Below are 16492 nucleotides of genomic sequence, written 5' to 3'. Positions count from 1 at the left end.
ATCGATCAGCTGCCTCCTGCACACCTCCCACTGGGGATGTGCCCGCAACCCAGGTACATGCCCTTGACCGGAATCGAACCTGGGACCTTTCAGTCCGCAGGCTGACGCTCTATCCACTGAGCCACACCGGTTAGGGCCGCAAGGTTTTCTCTTAGCAGCCAGCTCACATGGGATCTCTAAGACATTTATCCAGTAACTGCGTATGAACCAGCTCATCCTTTCATTTGACAGGTAAGACTGTCCTGGCCGGTAGAGCCAGGATGCTGACCAAAACCAGAAGCATTTCATTGGCTGTAGTGACATTAACCCTAAAGCCTTAAGAAGGTAGTTCTTAACTTTCATTTAGACTGAAGACTTCTTGAGAATCCCTGAAAGCTATGACCCTTCGACCCAAATAGATACTTACACACACAAAACACTGAATAATTTCAGGGGATTTATGTATACACACCCCCAGTGCCCGAGGGGCCCACAGACCCCAGGTAAAGGGCCCTGTCTCACTATACGCAGCTATGTTGACTTGACGGTGACCAGTCATCCCAGTGGGCCTGGGAGCATATGGGCCCTTCAGTGCTGAAACTGGAAAAGTCCTGGCAAACTGGGACAGTCACCCCAACTGACTCCAAAAATTTCCTGAGACCCTTGACAGTATAAAACATGTGCTTGGGAAAGGCATGCTGGAGGCTCCCTTAGTCACCACAGTTACTCTCAGCTGAGGCAGTCTGTTGTCATGGAAATCCAGGCACAGACAGGTAGTGACCTACCTGGGGCCACACAGCCAATAGGCAACAGGATTAACACAGTGCCTCAGCTCTCAGTGGGTGTTCACAGTGCCCTGGCAAGCCCCTGGCATGGGACTGAACAGAAGGGACCATGAATCCGGAATATAGTCCTCCACACCCAGCAGCCCCTGTAGCCCCAGGCTCACCTCAAGCTGCAGGAAGGCAGGCAGACGCTCTGGTCACTCAGTAGGCTCCTCCCACTCCATGCTCCGGAAAACAAGATGGGACCAGTTTATGGGCTTCGTGGGGCTCCAGCACCCAGGCAGCAAAGGGACTTCCTTGTTTCCATGAAAGTCTTTCTTACCTTCTTGCTGGCCCCTATTTCTTTCTTTTCTTTTTTTTTTTTTTTTTTTAATATGAGACAATTGGAAGTCAAAAGCTTAAAGGGAGACTGCAGAGGGAAATGGATAGTGGTGATGGCTGCACACCATTGCAAATGTGCATAAGCTACTGAGCTAAAAATAGTGAACGCGGCAAACAAAGCCAGAAACAAGGGAGGGAATGAGAGTGTTTTTCTGGGCCTCTTTATGCTGTTACGATCTAGTCCTATCATTATAATCACTGCGAGCATGAATTTTCTTTTTCTTCCAGGCCGAGCCATCTCCTTTGTGACCAAGAACTTCTTTTCCAAAGCCAACGGGAACAGAGGCGGTGCTCCCAATGTGGCTGTGGTGCTGGTGGATGGCTGGCCCACCGACAAGGTGGAGGAAGCTTCACGGCTTGCGAGAGAGTCAGGGATCAACATTTTCTTCATCACCATGGAAGGCGCCGTTGAAAATGAGAAACCGTACGTGATGGAGCCCAACTTCGCAAGCAAGGTATGTAACTGCCAGAGACCCACCCATTGCAAGGATTCTCTGCACTTTGCAAAGCTGTAACAGCCATCAAGGCTGTGTTTCTTGTTCCTCCAAACAAATGTTAAGCTCACGTCTAGGCAGGAGGTCTCCAGTGAGGGAGTAGTACATCTAGAGCCAGGAATTGCCCTCTCAAAGCAAAACCCCACAGGAGCTGGGGCGCTGAGGCCAGCACCAACACCTTGGGGGGAGCAGTGTCCCCAGGTCCCACAAAGAGGCTCCTCCACAGTGCAAGGGACCTCAGCCAGGCAGCCAGCGAGCCTCCCCATGAGCATGCACTTGGGCACCATACACTAGCTCACACATGTACATGCAGGCACACTGCAGGTTAACCACTCTGATAAACAAGGGAAGGGTGGTACTGAGCCAGGTCAGGGAGATCACGCTTTCAAACGCTGCTCCTGACCCATCTGTTGTGACTTCCACACACAGGCCCTGGGCTCCCACGGATGTCTGTACACACCCAACACCACTGGTCTCTCCCACCATGATTTTACTCAGGCTGCCTGGGGGAATCTCTCCTCTCCATCCATCGGCTGGATTTCAGCTCAGCCTCCACCCTCATCTCAAATGTCACCTCGTCCAAGGAAAGCATTATGAACTCCATTTAGGTCCTTGTAAACCAATTTAAAATATTTCTTGGGACACTTTTAAGCCATTTCTTGTTTTAAATAAAATGTGAATTATACCAGCTCATCTGGCGACAGCAGGTCTGCGATTCTCCTCTCTAGGAAGACCAGCCCAGTCACTTCCAGGAGCTCACCAACCAGGTGGCTCCGTGTTTATTCGCAGCTGCGTTACAGTTTTTCTGGAATGAGCTTGGGCACAAGTAAATAAATATTCATTTGCCCGGAGCCAGGGTTGTCTGGAGGACACGGATTGGGTTTTTAAGGCAGAGAGATTTATGTTCTGGTCTCAGGGACTGGGGGTCCCTTCCCAGCTGGCCCTGGGTTTGTCCCGTCATGGCAGAGGGGTTGTAATTCCAATTTGCAGGATGAGGGTGGGGGTTTAATGAGAGAATCTCTCCCAGAGCAGGGACTGTAACCCCTGACACATGCGGGACCCCTTCTCACTGGGCCCAGGGCTGCTCTGGAGACATTTCTGTAGCTGCCTCTGGTGTGTGTCTCGTTTTCCCCATCAGATCTAAAGCATTCTTTAATCCTCCCACGCCTGGTGCCCACCAGTGCCAATCGTATGGCTGGCTGCCAGCACAGATGAACCAACGACTCTGCAGAGGCATAAATATGAAGCCAAAGCCAGTGCTTAACGGATGGCTCTCCACCACACAGAGACCCTGCTGAGGACGGGGTGGGAGTGAGTTCAGAGAAAACACGAGGGGTCTGCCCCAGCGAGTGCCAAACCGGGTGAACCGAGATAGAGAACGTTAGGAGGACTAACTGGCGTAGCAAACACGAGTCTGTTTGCTTTTTCCCTGCCCTGGTGGTCTAGGGCAGTGGTCAGCAAACTCATTAGTCAACAGAGCCGAATATCAACAGCACAACGATTGAAATTTCTTTTGAGAGCCAAATTTTTTAAACTTAAACTTCTTCTAACGCCCCTTCTTCAAAATAGACTCGCCCAGGCCGTGGTATTTTGAGGAAGAGCCACACTCAAGGGGCCAGAGAGCCGCAGTTTGCCGACCACTGGTCTAGGGTAATCAAGACAGACTGGAGACTTTAACCCCTGACATGGCAGGTGTCCCCCCTCTGTCTTCCAGGCCGTGTGCAGAACAAATGGCTTCTACTCACTCAGCGTGCCGAGCTGGTTCAATCTTCACAAGAGCGTGCAGCCCCTGGTGAAGCGGGTCTGTGACACTGACCGGCTGGCCTGCAGCAAGACCTGCTTCAACTCGGCCGACGTTGGCTTTGTCATCGACGGCTCCAGCAGCGTGGGCACGGGCAACTTCCGCACCGTCCTCCAGTTTGTGGCCAACCTCAGCAGAGAGTTTGAGATTTCAGACACGGACACACGCATCGGGGCTGTGCAGTACACCTACGAGCAGCGGCTGGAGTTTGGGTTTGACACGTACAGCACCAAGCCCGACATCCTCAATGCCATCAAGAGGGTGGGCTACTGGAGTGGTGGGACCAGCACGGGCGCCGCCATCAACTATGCCCTAGAGCAGCTCTTCAAGGAGTCCAAGCCCAACAAGAGGAAGCTAATGATCCTTATCACCGACGGGAGGTCCTATGATGACATCAGAATCCCGGCCATGGCTGCTCATCACAAGGGTGAGTTTGTCCTACTGACCAGTCTGCTGCTGAGTGGGCCAGTGGGACGAGGAAGGGACTGTCTTTTTATGCCTTGCTTTTGTCTAACACTTAATAGAATTTTCAGAACCATAAGCAGAGCCCTAGCCAGTGTTGCTCAGTGGATAGAGCATCAGCTGACAGACTGAAGGGTCCCAGGTTCGATTCCGGTCAAGGGCATATACGTGTCCCTGGAAATGTCCGAGCCAAAGCTGGGCAAACATCCATCAGAATTGCCAGTACAAGGTTCTCTACAAGGGTAGGCTCAAGGATCTGAAAAACTGAATTTCTAACACCGGTTGCATTTTTACTGGGGTGAGGAGACAGCCTTTCCAACTTTGAGCAGAAATGAGAGCTTAGTCAGTCTAAGCCAGCCCCGTTCTGCCGCAAAGCTGTTCCTCTGCCACTTGCCAGCATGTTGAGGCCCAAAGCTGGATGTCCTCAATGTAGGCGATATTCAGAGAAGACCCTGGAAAGGTAAGCAAAGGGACTGGCAGCTTAAATGCAGTTTAATGAGCCACGACTGAAAAGCAACTTAGACCAGAACCATGTGAGGTGTGGATGGCTCTCCAGTCAGCAGGACAGGGCACCCAGAAGACGCTGGAGATCATGACATAGGTCACTGTGGGTGGCTGAGGGACAGAGGCCTGGACAGAACGGCCATACCCGGTTCTGCCCTCTGTTTCACAGCATTTTGCTGCCACTCTAGCCAGCCTGAAGGTGGCTTGGGAATAGGCTTTTGGACAGTAAGGTCATGTACTTGCTGACCAGCTTCCCCCACCCCAAATCAAGAACCATACACCAGGCAGTGTCTCTGATTTCCCACCGAGAGCAGACGCCTCGTCTCTGAATCTGTCCTCTGCTCCCTGGGCACCTTGCTCCCGGCTGTAGTCCCACCCCTTTGGTCCCACTATATTCTCCCCCATTTGCATCTAGACATCCTCAAGCCTCTCCCTTCCTAAAAAATAAAAAATGTTGTTCGGCCCCATGCTCCAGCCTCCTCCCCTTACAGCCCCACTGCTGGAAAGGGTCAGCTGTATGTGCTTCCCCGTATCTCCATTCCTTTTTCACTCTCAACGCACAGCAGTTCATTTGGTTTCTTCGGCATCTACTCCCCTGAAACTGCTCTCTCCAGGCTACCAATGTCTCGTGTTTGTTTTCTAAACCCATGGAGCACTGTTTTGTTTTCATCTTACGTGACCTCCTTGCAGCATTCAACACGGTTGGCCATGGACTTACCCTGAAACCCTCCCGTCATGGCGGCGATGGAGCACGTGCTGGGTGGCTGTCTCTCCAGGTCCTTGTGCAGGGTTCCTGCTCTGGGGATGAGCTTGGAGGTCATGGCTTATAAAGCTTAAAGTCATCCAATGCCACTGTCTTAGTTAAAAAGACCTTGAACTGACTTTTTGATGGATTTAAGACTGACATTTTGTTTGGCTCCTCACGCAGGTAGAGCAGGCTTGTGCCATGTGGTATGGTCTGCATGGCAGCAAAAGTTTCAGTTGTCCCAAAATGTCATCCCCTCTGTGGCTCATGGATATGAAATTCTGATCATGCAGTTACTGCATTTTATCTGTTGTGGGTTTTTTCCTCAAAAGACGAGAAGCTCCGGTGAGATAGCAACTGTATTAACTTTATTACTGTGGGTATATAGCAGATGTTCATGCTTTGGGGCACATTTCTGATTCTGGATTTGGTTGCCAGCAGAGCAACAGGAAGGCAAGGATTCATGAGCAGTGCCTCTGCCTGGAAATTTCCATCTGCTTCATGGAAACTTTGTCCCCACAGGAGTGATCACCTACGCAGTCGGCATCGCCTGGGCTGCACAGGACGAGCTGGATGTCATCGCCACTCACCCAGCCAAGGACCACGCCTTCTTTGTGGACGAGTTTGACAACCTCTACAAACTGGTCCCGGAGGTCATCCAGAACATTTGTACAGAGTTCAACTCTCGGCCTCGGAACTGAATTTGGAGCGGGCGAATGCTGCTGTCCTGCCTCACTCCGGGACAGCCCCCAACGCTTCACGGGCACGCACGGGGCAGGAGGCACGTGGGCTGGAGACACGCCGTGTCGTTACTATTCTTTGCCAGTGTGCTTTTTTCCTATTTCAAAACTTGGAGTTAGGAAGATGATCATGAATTTGTAGAAATGAGCCAAAATGATACATCTTTTTGAGGATGCTGAGAGTTTTACGTTTTGACAACAGTTTTCAAAATAATTATTCAGAATAGAGGATAGCACTTAAGACAGGCTTAACCAAAGCTTTTGTGAGTTTTTTTTGTTTGTTTTTTTACTTGTCATTAGAACTCTGTAACCCTCAACAAGTTTCATTTTTGTTGTGACAGTGTAGGAGTTGCTTAATTAAATACTTAAAAGGATACATGTGATCATTCTGTGTCATGGGTCAAGTGGTACAGTGTTTGTGGCAGGGCCACCCTCTGCTCTTCTCCTTCCCCAGAGCACTTGCAGTGCACTCACTCCCAGCTCAGGGTGAGGACACATCCGCGGGGCGCAGAGAAACTGTGCTGGCAACCGCTAGTCTTAGGGCCAGCTGGGGGACGGCCCTAGAGAACCAAGTCCATCGGGCTTAAAAGCGGTGCATTAAGCAGGTACAGAGGCTCTCAGCCCAGGCTGCATATTAGAATCACGTGAGGACTAAAACGCTGGTTCCTAGTCCCCATCCCAGTCCAGTGAAATCGGGGTCTGGGAATGGAGCCTGAACACCCGCGTGTCTGAAGAGCTCTCTGTGGGGCTGAGATGTTATCAGAACTGAGAACCTCTGAGCTCTCTCTGAGCAGTCAGTGTTACAGCTGTTTCCTGCGGGAGCCCTGTTTGGGTCCCATCCAGTGCAGCATTGGTCCTGGATGCTCTTGTTTGTTAACTAGATATTATCATTAATGGTAGCATTACGATGGGATGGGTTTGGTTGAACTACACTTTTTGCGCCCAGCTTCTGCGAAGGACTCATATGTTAGGATGTAAAATCATGTGCAACCGGGAAACGTTCAGAAGAATCACAAATAGAGATGACATTCGACAAGTTATGTTTTGTAAAAATGTGTGTTGAAGCATGCTACTCTGAATGGAGGCAAAAAGGTAATACCTGTGTAAATACCTGGCACAAAAGATTTACATAAAACATTTTGAATTAAAGTCATCATCCACTTAGCAGAATTTGCATAAAGCTTACCAAATCTCTCAGTACCTGGAGAGAGAGTATAACAATTTAAAATGTGGGCTACAAAGAAGAATCAATGAAAGGTGTCAGCAATTTCAAATTTATTAACCATAAATTTAACTTTAAAGGCAACTGCACACAAATATGTTCAAAAACTTCAAAATATGAAAACTATTTTTCAAAAAAAGGAAATTCTTTGTAAAGATACCAGTGACACACAATTAGTGACAGATTCTGCTCAGAAACTAATCAAAGAACTTCAGTAAGTACTACGAACAGTTACTCTGCCTATATTTTTAAACATGTATATAATTAATATAAAGGAGTTTATTTTTTTTCAATGTACACACACAAGTAATTTATTATTTTAAGAAAAATGTTCTTTAAAAAAAAGAAAAAGGTTCTTTTGGAAAATAGTTTGAGTATAATTATTTTATAGGGGCCTTAGTACAAAAACCATTTGTCATCAATAAGTAAATATTTCCCAAAATAATATACTTTTAATTACTTTGGTATCCTCTTTCATTCACAAAATTGTCCCAGTTTGGAAAATAAATACAGTCACCCCAGTTATAGAAATTATAATTTTGAAGATAAATGGAAACTCCTCCAATGGGCCCATTGTCTCTATGTTTGTTGTCAATAAATGTCTGAGTGTGGAGGAAGGCTTCCCCAGAAATGAGGTGCTCATGGCTACGGTGTCATCAGAATTGTCTATGTGGATGTTCAAGTCACCAAAGACGGTGAGAGGAGTCAGGATGGAAAAGGAAAGAGGGAACCCAGCTCTGGTAGGTTCAGCAAGTGAAAGAAGGTGACTGGAGGCTGGGGGAAGGCAGCAGTGACAGGAGTGGAGAGCTGAGGCTAGATCTCCAGGGAGCAGGGTGCTTTGAGGGAAGAAAACAAGGAGCTTGGAAGAGCAATGGAGGCAAAGAGCAGACCTATCCCTTCCAGGCCTGAAGTCCAAGGGGTGAGAGAGCACAGGCTCCACCCAGGAAGTAGCAGAGACACCCAGGTTTCAGGTAAGTGGAGGCAACCAAGGGTTGAGGCTTCCGGGAGCTCACAGACAACAGAGAGCAGCTCCTCACTACATGGTGGGAAGGCTGGGGTGGGAGTGGGGCTGGGTCAGGTCTGGGTTTGCACAGAGCAGTTTAGAGATAAAGGTCCTAGTGGTGATGGGTGACCTGGAAGGCTTGGATATAAATGCCACCTTGCTCAACCTAAACTGTACCCAACACTGCTGGGGAGACACTGAAATCTTACACTAAAAGCAGAACCGTAGAGAAAACTCATGTCACACCCTCCAATGGCAAAAAGGGAGCCCAGGCTGGAAGAAGGTTGTGTAGATATGATATGAAGGGACAGAACTAGAATTCAGGTCTCCTGTCTTCCAATCCACTGACGCACTAGATTGCCTTCTTGCAGAGCTTGAATGGCCCCCACTCTCTCCCGCATCGCATCCTTCACACACACCTGGTTCTGCACACTCATGGGCCCTGGCCCCACCTTTGCAGGGCTCCCTGGGTCCTACAGACTCAGAGCCAATCTCCTAAGGCAACTTTCATTCTGTGGTCTCAGCAGAAAAGCTCTTCCATGCCCTTTCCCCTCCGTCAACCAAAACAAGCAGACCAGGAGCCTTGAATGGTCCAGCCTCTCTCGGTGCGGATAGTGTCTACACTCGGTTCACGTCCGGCCTCTCAGGAGTGAGGGCTCTCTGAAAGGTTTCTTTGCTGAAAGTTTTGCAACAAGGCTCTGCTAAAAATTTGCAGCCACTTGGACAGGGTTCAGCTATTTCTTGTTTCTCTTTAAACCCTTTGAACAGGACAAAGTTCCATGAAGCAGGTCTACCGGCAGCGGTCTCAGGGGATTGGCACGGGTTTATAGAGGACAGTGCTTCTGTAGCCAAGGATTTTCAGCCTCAGAGAGGAGTTTCCAAATAATAATGTCGTTTTCCAGTCACAATCTTAAGGAAAATTCTCCCCTTAGCTTACCAACACATAAATGCAGCAAGTAGGAAATATGCTTGAAAGCATGAATTCAATTCTTTGGAAAGAGATTATTTATTCAATTAATGCCTCTGAGGGATTCACAGTTCGGTGGGAAACCACACACAAATGAACAATTCAAATTGCATAATTAGTATCGTGGGATTGTGCACAAAGTGCGTGACGGGCGACTGCCAACAACCTCATGCGAAATCAATTCACAGTGGTGCCTAGGAGTGAGTGTGCGCTGCACACCGGGCATTGTTCTAAGGACTTCACATGTCTTTACTCGCTTATCCCTATGACTTGCTGAGAGAGGTACCATTATTATTGCATTTTACAGAGCATGCAGCCGAGGCACGGAGATGTCAAGTAACTTGCCCAAGGTCATAGAGCTGGTAGAGGCAGATCTGGGAATTAAACAGAGGCAATGTGACTCCAGAGTCTGTATATACTCAGCCACTTTGCCTCTTAAAATGGTGGCAATGAAATAACCAAAGTGGCTGCATAGGAGGTTCTCTAAGATTGACAACTTAAAATATATGTGTAATTCTGCAAAGCTATATTCTCAGGATCTATTGAATATACAAAGTCTATCAAATATGCAGTGCAAACTGCAATCCCCCCACCCCATTACTCCTCCTAAGCCTATGGACAGCTATACTGCCCTCACTTATGATAAATGAGGTGATTTTAATCTATAGTCTATAGTCCCTGTAGCTCCCTCATCCTCTTGTTAAACTCCTACTCATCCTTCAAGTCTCAATCCAAATGTCACCTCCTCTCCAGAGCCCTCCCTGAACTGCTCAGGATACAGAATCCCGACCCACCTACCGTGTTTCCCCGAAAATAAGACAGTGTCTTATATTAATTTTTGCCCCCAAAGACACGCTAGGTCTTATTTTCAGGGGATGTCTTATTTTTCCATGAAGAAGAATACGGTACACATTTATTGTTAAATGAAAATAAAGGGAATTTATTACCTGTATACGGTACGGTAGTACGGTAGTTGTCAACACAAACCAGACAAACTGTGAATCCTACAGTATCAAGAATTTGCTCATTTATTCAATGACAATCATGTCATCATCTTCTGGAACATCATCATAACAATCCAATTCCTGAATTTCCTGGTGAATTTCTTGTGACTCCATCTCTTTCAGAATCAGTGGACCAAATCTCTCATGTTTAGCAATAGCACTGTCTTTAAAGGAGTACTTCTTGTCAAGGTAGCCTGCTCGCAGTGCATTTGCAATGCAACTGTCAGTGATTTTCTCCCATGAATTCTTCACCCAAGTCACAACTTCTTGCAGTTGAGGTTTCACAAAGTTTCCACGCTGATTTCTCTCCATTCTATTTTCCATGTAGTCATTAATTTCCATGCGCAAATTGTCTTTGAATGGCTTGTTTATTGCAATATCAAGAGTCTGGAGATAGGCCGTTATTCCTGTGGGAATCATTATCTGATCTATTTTTCTTTCGTGAAGAAATGTCTTCATGTCTTTAGCGCAGTGAGTGCTGGCTGCATCCCAGACTAGCAGACCTCTTTGGCTCCCTCGCATAACAAGCGGCAGCATTAAATCGACCCACTTCCTTATAACTTCTTGTGTGGCCCAGGCTTTTTCAGTTTCAAGAATAAAAACGCCCAAAACACGTTCAATCTTTTCCTTCTTGCCCTTAGAAATGATTAAAGGTGGGATTTTAGTGCCATCCAGACGAATTGCCAAAATACAGGAAACACGTGCGCTTTCGTAAGCAGTGGAGGAGGCACCCCACTGTTCAATTGTTGTTTGAGATGATTGGCCCATAAACACTGCAGTTTCATCCATAGCAATCATGTTGGAAAGATTGTATTTAGAAAAGTCAGCATCATCAATAAAGGACTTGATTGCAAGTGCTCGCTTAATAACTTGAGTATCTTCCAACCTAAACAATGTTGGTAGATCTTCTTAAAGACAGTTCACTTCGCTGAAGGAAATTATCCAGCCAGTGTTGTGATGCTTTGAAGTCTTCGGGGGCTATGTCAAACTGTGGTGCCATTGCAAGGGCAAATTCTTGAATCTGAGCCCTATTCACAACCAAAGCCTTTGCTCTCCTGTCAACAACCCATTCACAGATCAGGTCTTCCAGCTCGGAAAATAATGGTTGCAGACCTGATCCACACTTGCGCTTTTTAGCATTTCCCTTGTCCACTTGTTCAATGAGGTTACCATACTCTGCTCGCCATTTTTGGACCAATCGGATACTCAACATCTTCTCTTTGCAGAAAGCAGTAAGATTTTGGCCCCAAGAGTCTTCCACGATTCCTTTCTTGTACTCCACGGAGTAGCTTTTTCTTTTTGCGCTCATTTCTAGGGGTAAAAAAAAAGGAATTGGGGTATCAAGGTGGGGGGAGGGGGTTCACTCAAAATGACACAGGGGAGATCAGAGGGGGAATCAAAATGGCACAGGAGAATCAGAGGGGGGATTACCATTTTAGTAACCCCTTTTGATCCTCCTGTGTCATTTTGATTGTCCCCTCTGATCCTCCTGTGTCATTTTAAGTGATCCCCCTCCCTCCACCCCTGTGCCACTGAACATCTTCACCAGACATCCCCCCTACCCCTTTATCAGACATTTACCCCCTGGGGCCTGCCTGGGGACTGTCACTGGGCTTGCTGGGGCCTGGATCTGGGCTGGAGCAGGGTCTGCCACTGACTGAGAACCTTCAGTCATCATGAAGGCGGCCGCGAGCATCAGGTAGTGTCACCAGAGACAGACCAGCACTCACCACCTTCACCGCGTCCCATCCGCTCTAATCCTCCTGTTCTTCTACACACATCTGAGAAAGTCTCCTCCTCTCTCCCGCCCCGCGCTCCCCGCTCACTCCGACCTCCGCTCCGCCTCCACACAGCAGTGATGTCAGGACTCCACATAACGTCACTGGTTGCTAGATGCCAGTCGGGGCAGCCCTAGCGACCAGTTTACGGTAAATTAATTTTCATTCTGAGACAGAGCCTGGGGGCCTTATTTTCGGGGGATGCCTTATATTTCACTCAGAAGGAAACCTGTAAGTAGGTCTTATTTTCGGAGGATGTTTTATTTTCGGGGAAACATGGTATTTTCCAGTGATTTTTTTCTGTTAGTCCCTTTTCATAGGGAACACAATTCATACATGTCATCACATGATACAGAATACAGGGGATGAGAACTAAGTCTAGTTCTGACTATATCTAAGTCATTTGACAATTCCAACCCCTAAAACAATGGCACCAGTAGAATGGGAGGCAGAGGTGTTTCAGCAAGAGGGAAACAGGGTATGGTGGCAAGAGAACGAGAGGGTCTCATCCATCCAGACTGCACCACTCTCTCAAATGCCCTTCTAAGGTCCAAAACTGTATGTTACAATCACTGTTTTCTAGAACCAGAATCCTCTTTGAGTATCTATGCACAGGGTAACTCTGTTCCTTGCCTTCTACTTTCATTTTTCCTACAGAAATAACAATTCCATTTTCTGTTGACCGTCATGAGTTTCACTCAGCAAACATGTTTTAAGCACTTACCATGTGTCAGGCATTGGGATAGGCACTGGGGACAAAGATGAATAAGACCTGGTCCCTGCCCAAGGAGCTTAGAGACCAGTGTGGGAGAGAAACGCATAACAGATAGCATCTGACTATCAGGCGACAGGCAAGCATGGGAAGCCTTCCTGGGCTGGCTTTTGTCTTTTTTAGCCAGATGCAGAAAGAGGGAAAAGGTGTCCCAACAGAGCGAATGATGGGAGCCACGGCAAGGAGGCACGAAACAGGGTGACAGACAGAAGGACAGCTTAAAGCTTGAGGAAGGCGTCAGGAAATGAAGCTGGAGGAGGGGCAGGGGCCAGGCCATGGAAGGTTGTGTTCATTCAAGTTCTCTCGGTTGCAAGTAACAGAAACTCAATTCACAGTAGCGCAAGCAAAAGGGGAATTTTTGGACAGAAACTGGAGTAACTCATGAACTCCAAGGTCAGGGAGACAGGAGTGAAAGGTAAAGAATTTTGTTTACTTTATCTTATCTGGGCAAATCCTGAACTTCTTAACTCCAGAGATTAAAAAGCAACAATGGAAAATGGAGCTTCAGGAAAAAAGCAAACCCTAACTGAAAGAGTAAAGTTTTTTTTTTTTTTTTTTACAGCTGTCCGTTTTATCTTAACTCTCCAAGGTCTTCCCCCCTCCGCCAGTGATGGGAACAAGACCCTTAAACCTGTCCCAGGAAACAGCCCCGAGCTAAGAGCAGACAGAGCAAATAGTGCTCTGACAGATAAGAAAAGCAGGACATGAGATTACCGGATGGGACTGTTGACTGAAAACTTAGGCCCTGTCATTAAACATGTTATTAACGAGCCCTGTTGGAATTTCCTGGCGACTTTGTCCTCTCTTCCCCCCTCACATGTGTAACCCCCCCGATGTATGGTTTTTGCCTATATATACTTGTAAGACTTTCTGCTCGGGGTTCGACTCCTCTGCTCCTGTGTGAGTTACGAGTTGAGCCCCAGTGCCCTCTTGCTGTTTGCATCAAGTGACGCCTCCTGCGGTTGACTGGGGTTGCTGTCGATCCGTGGGATAGAGTAAGGGTCTCCCTCTGGGGGTCTTACAGGAGAATCAGCTAACCCTCTCACCCTATTCTCCTCCAGGATGATCTTTCTCTGGGAAGTGTTGAACAGAACCCAGCAGAGGGAACCAAGCAAGACTTCCCACCCAGTAAAGACTGACCCCACGACACAGCCTCCTTGCACAGGGCCACCAACAAACCACATCGTTCTATCTGATCACCTTGCAAAGAATAACCTTTTGAAATTCCTTGAAGCATCAAGTTGTCTTATATGCTGACAGATGCGTATCCACAAGTACCTGAGTTTGGAAAACCAGATGCAGGCTGACTAACAGTCTTCCTCTGTTTTGCTTAGAAGCTTTACCCAAGAAAACAAATGACTGTCTCTCTCAGACTCCTTTTCAGTTCTCTGCCTCAATGGCTACAAGATGTTACTTGTTTATAGGCCATTAGTGGTTGAAAACTGTGAAGGCATTCATGGAGGCTTTAGATGCTGATTCTGGGATCCACTTCTGTTTTTAGTATGAAGGCCTGGCTGAGGATAAATGTACTATTTTGATGACCATCCACATAGAAAACAAATAAGGCTAAAACACCACGATTCCAATGCAGGCTTTGCTCGTTTTCTTTTCTCTCTTCCCTCTCCCCTCTCCTCTCTCTCCCCCGCCCCCTTCTATCCCCCCCCCCTTCAAGTTCTCTTGGTTGCAAGTAACAGAAACTTGTCCGGTAATTGAAAAACACTGAGCTTAGCTTTATCCCTGCCATCCCTCTTACACAAACGGAGCCTGTAGCAAACAAGCTGCCCAAGTAAGCAAATGCTATACTGGGCTTGGCAGCTGGACTTTCTTATTAAAAAAACACACAATTCCAGCTGAATAGCTCCTTTCTGTGACTCCTCCGTTTCACACTTCCTTGAGGTGAGCAGGGTGTATTCAGGTTAATGGCAAATTGGAATCTGAGTTCTCAACAAAGAGCCTTTACATGACTGCCCAGGGCACAGAAACCGGGAGGGTCTGGAAGCCATGGAAACTGTGTAAACACCAAAACAAGACCCAAAATCATTTTAATTGTTGTTGGTCTGACATCCCCAAGGCAGTAAACCTGCATCTTGATATTATGATATTGATTCCTCCCCCCCCCCCCAATTATCTTAATCTTCCACAAGTTCTCCCTGCAATTGGAGTGAAAGGGAGTTTCTTTCCAATCTCAATAGGGGAGGTTGTGTGGCATTTTAAAGCCAAAGACGGAACAGGGACAAGTCGAAGGTGATAAACCACTGTGGTAATGACTGTCTAAGATACACACCAAGCAAAATAAATGAGCAGATGAAGTTTTCTGAAGGGCAAAGTAGCAGTGCCATTTGGATTTCTCCTGAGAGAAGACTCTCTTTGAACTGGGGCACTACTGCAGTGTGGAAACTCAGGGGATCTTTCCAGCTCCTGTGACCTCAATGAAAGGCCTGGAACACCCATATGCCTGTCTCTCCCTCCAGAGAGGGGGCATTCTCCTGGAGTGGAAAAATCAACCCTTTCCTGCTGGCGCCCTTCTAACCCCGGACAGTTAGCAAAGATCTCTGGAAACATAATACTGGGGGAGCCGTGGCAGCCTCAAGGGGAGCTGGCCACGTGGGCAGCCAGACCGTCCCGGCCTGCCGGCTTGTTCATGAGCAGATGTAGGACATCGCTCAGAAATACCTCCACTCCCAGAATACCTGGTCCTGCCAGTGAGGACAGGCCAACACCACTGAGTAATTAATTCTTGTTCCTAGGACTTCGTTTGCACCCCCAGGCTGGGGAGGGAAATTCTAAGGACAAGAATAAAACCAATCAGACATCAGTTATGAAGTCCCCAAGTGCCCCGAACCACTTTGGCATGCCATTCAAGACACACAAAATTTACGTTGCCAAATAAATGTGCACTTCGAAACCCTTCTCCCGCGCTTCATTTGGGAGGCATTGGTCATGAATGACAATCATAATTGGGAGTTGGCTATGGGATGAACCTATACATCTTCATAGCTGATTACATCCTCCATGAGTATTCCGTTTTCCAAACGAGGATGGTGAGACTCAGAGAGGTTAACGCACTGGCCAAGGCCACGTGACCCTGGGTCTGCTGACTCCAGCGTCACTGCCCTCTCAACACGGAACAGCCGCCCGGCCTGTAGAAATTTCTCCTCCCCCTTCGCCTGTGCGTCACCACTGTCCCCTCGGCTGTTTCCCTCTTGCGCCCTCCAAGGCCCATGTTTGCAGCTCCGCGCTCTTTGTGCCTCTCTGTTTTTCTCTGTCTTCTCCTCTGCAGCATGGAATCCAGGATCTTGGAAAGTTACTTGGAAGTGCTCAGGTGCCCTTTGGGCCTCTCTGGGCAGCCGAGGGGTGAAAACGAAGGAGTCCCAATGCGGAACTTTTTCTATTTTACAGAGAAGTTAATGAATTGTTTTGGCTTTCAACACCATGTTCAAGGGACTCTGAACATTTACAACTAAGCGTTTTTAGAAACAAGCTGCTCTACAAAATTGTCTCTGACCAAACTCTACTTCTAGCTCGGGAAAATTACCTTCAGTGAAGGCCATTTCAGGTCTGTTTCGTGCACTCTCCACTCCAGACTCCAAGGTAGAAGCCTTGCCCGTATCTGCTTCCTTCATAACGTGGTGGCCACCGAGGGGAAATGGCAACAACAGGCCTCAAACGGAGGCGGGAAAAAGAAAGTTCGCAAACCGGAGAAGGCAGCCTCAGGTGAAAACTGGTAATGAGCTCCTCCGACACAAAGAGGAGGCGGCTTTTTATAAAGCCCCACCCCCGCCCTGGTTCCCGATTGGCCCGTTTTTATGTAAATGAGGATTCCAAATCACACAGTTCTGATTGGTCCAAATAGCA

General features: G+C 47.7%; 1 protein-coding gene across 2 annotated transcripts in view; it reads left to right on the top strand.

Annotated features, from left to right (window-relative positions):
* VIT (vitrin) overlaps nucleotides 1-6269 on the top strand; it is a 94425-nt gene extending 88156 nt beyond the window's left edge. For both annotated transcript variants that reach the window (XM_080684095.1, XM_080684094.1), the window contains 3 exons: nucleotides 1374-1600; nucleotides 3354-3867; nucleotides 5674-6269. In XM_080684095.1, the coding sequence (XP_080540221.1) occupies nucleotides 1374-1600; nucleotides 3354-3867; nucleotides 5674-5852 (920 nt within the window). In that variant the 3' untranslated portion in view covers nucleotides 5853-6269. The remainder of the gene's footprint in view (nucleotides 1-1373; nucleotides 1601-3353; nucleotides 3868-5673) is intronic.
* The last annotated feature ends 10223 nt before the right edge of the window (nucleotides 6270-16492 follow it).

Source organism: Plecotus auritus (assembly GCF_963455305.1).
Source record: "Plecotus auritus genome assembly, chromosome: 8".
In the NCBI taxonomy this organism is placed as follows: domain Eukaryota; kingdom Metazoa; phylum Chordata; class Mammalia; order Chiroptera; family Vespertilionidae; genus Plecotus; species Plecotus auritus.
Note: the sequence above shows the minus strand (reverse complement) of the source record. Positions and strands in the feature narration are given on the sequence as shown.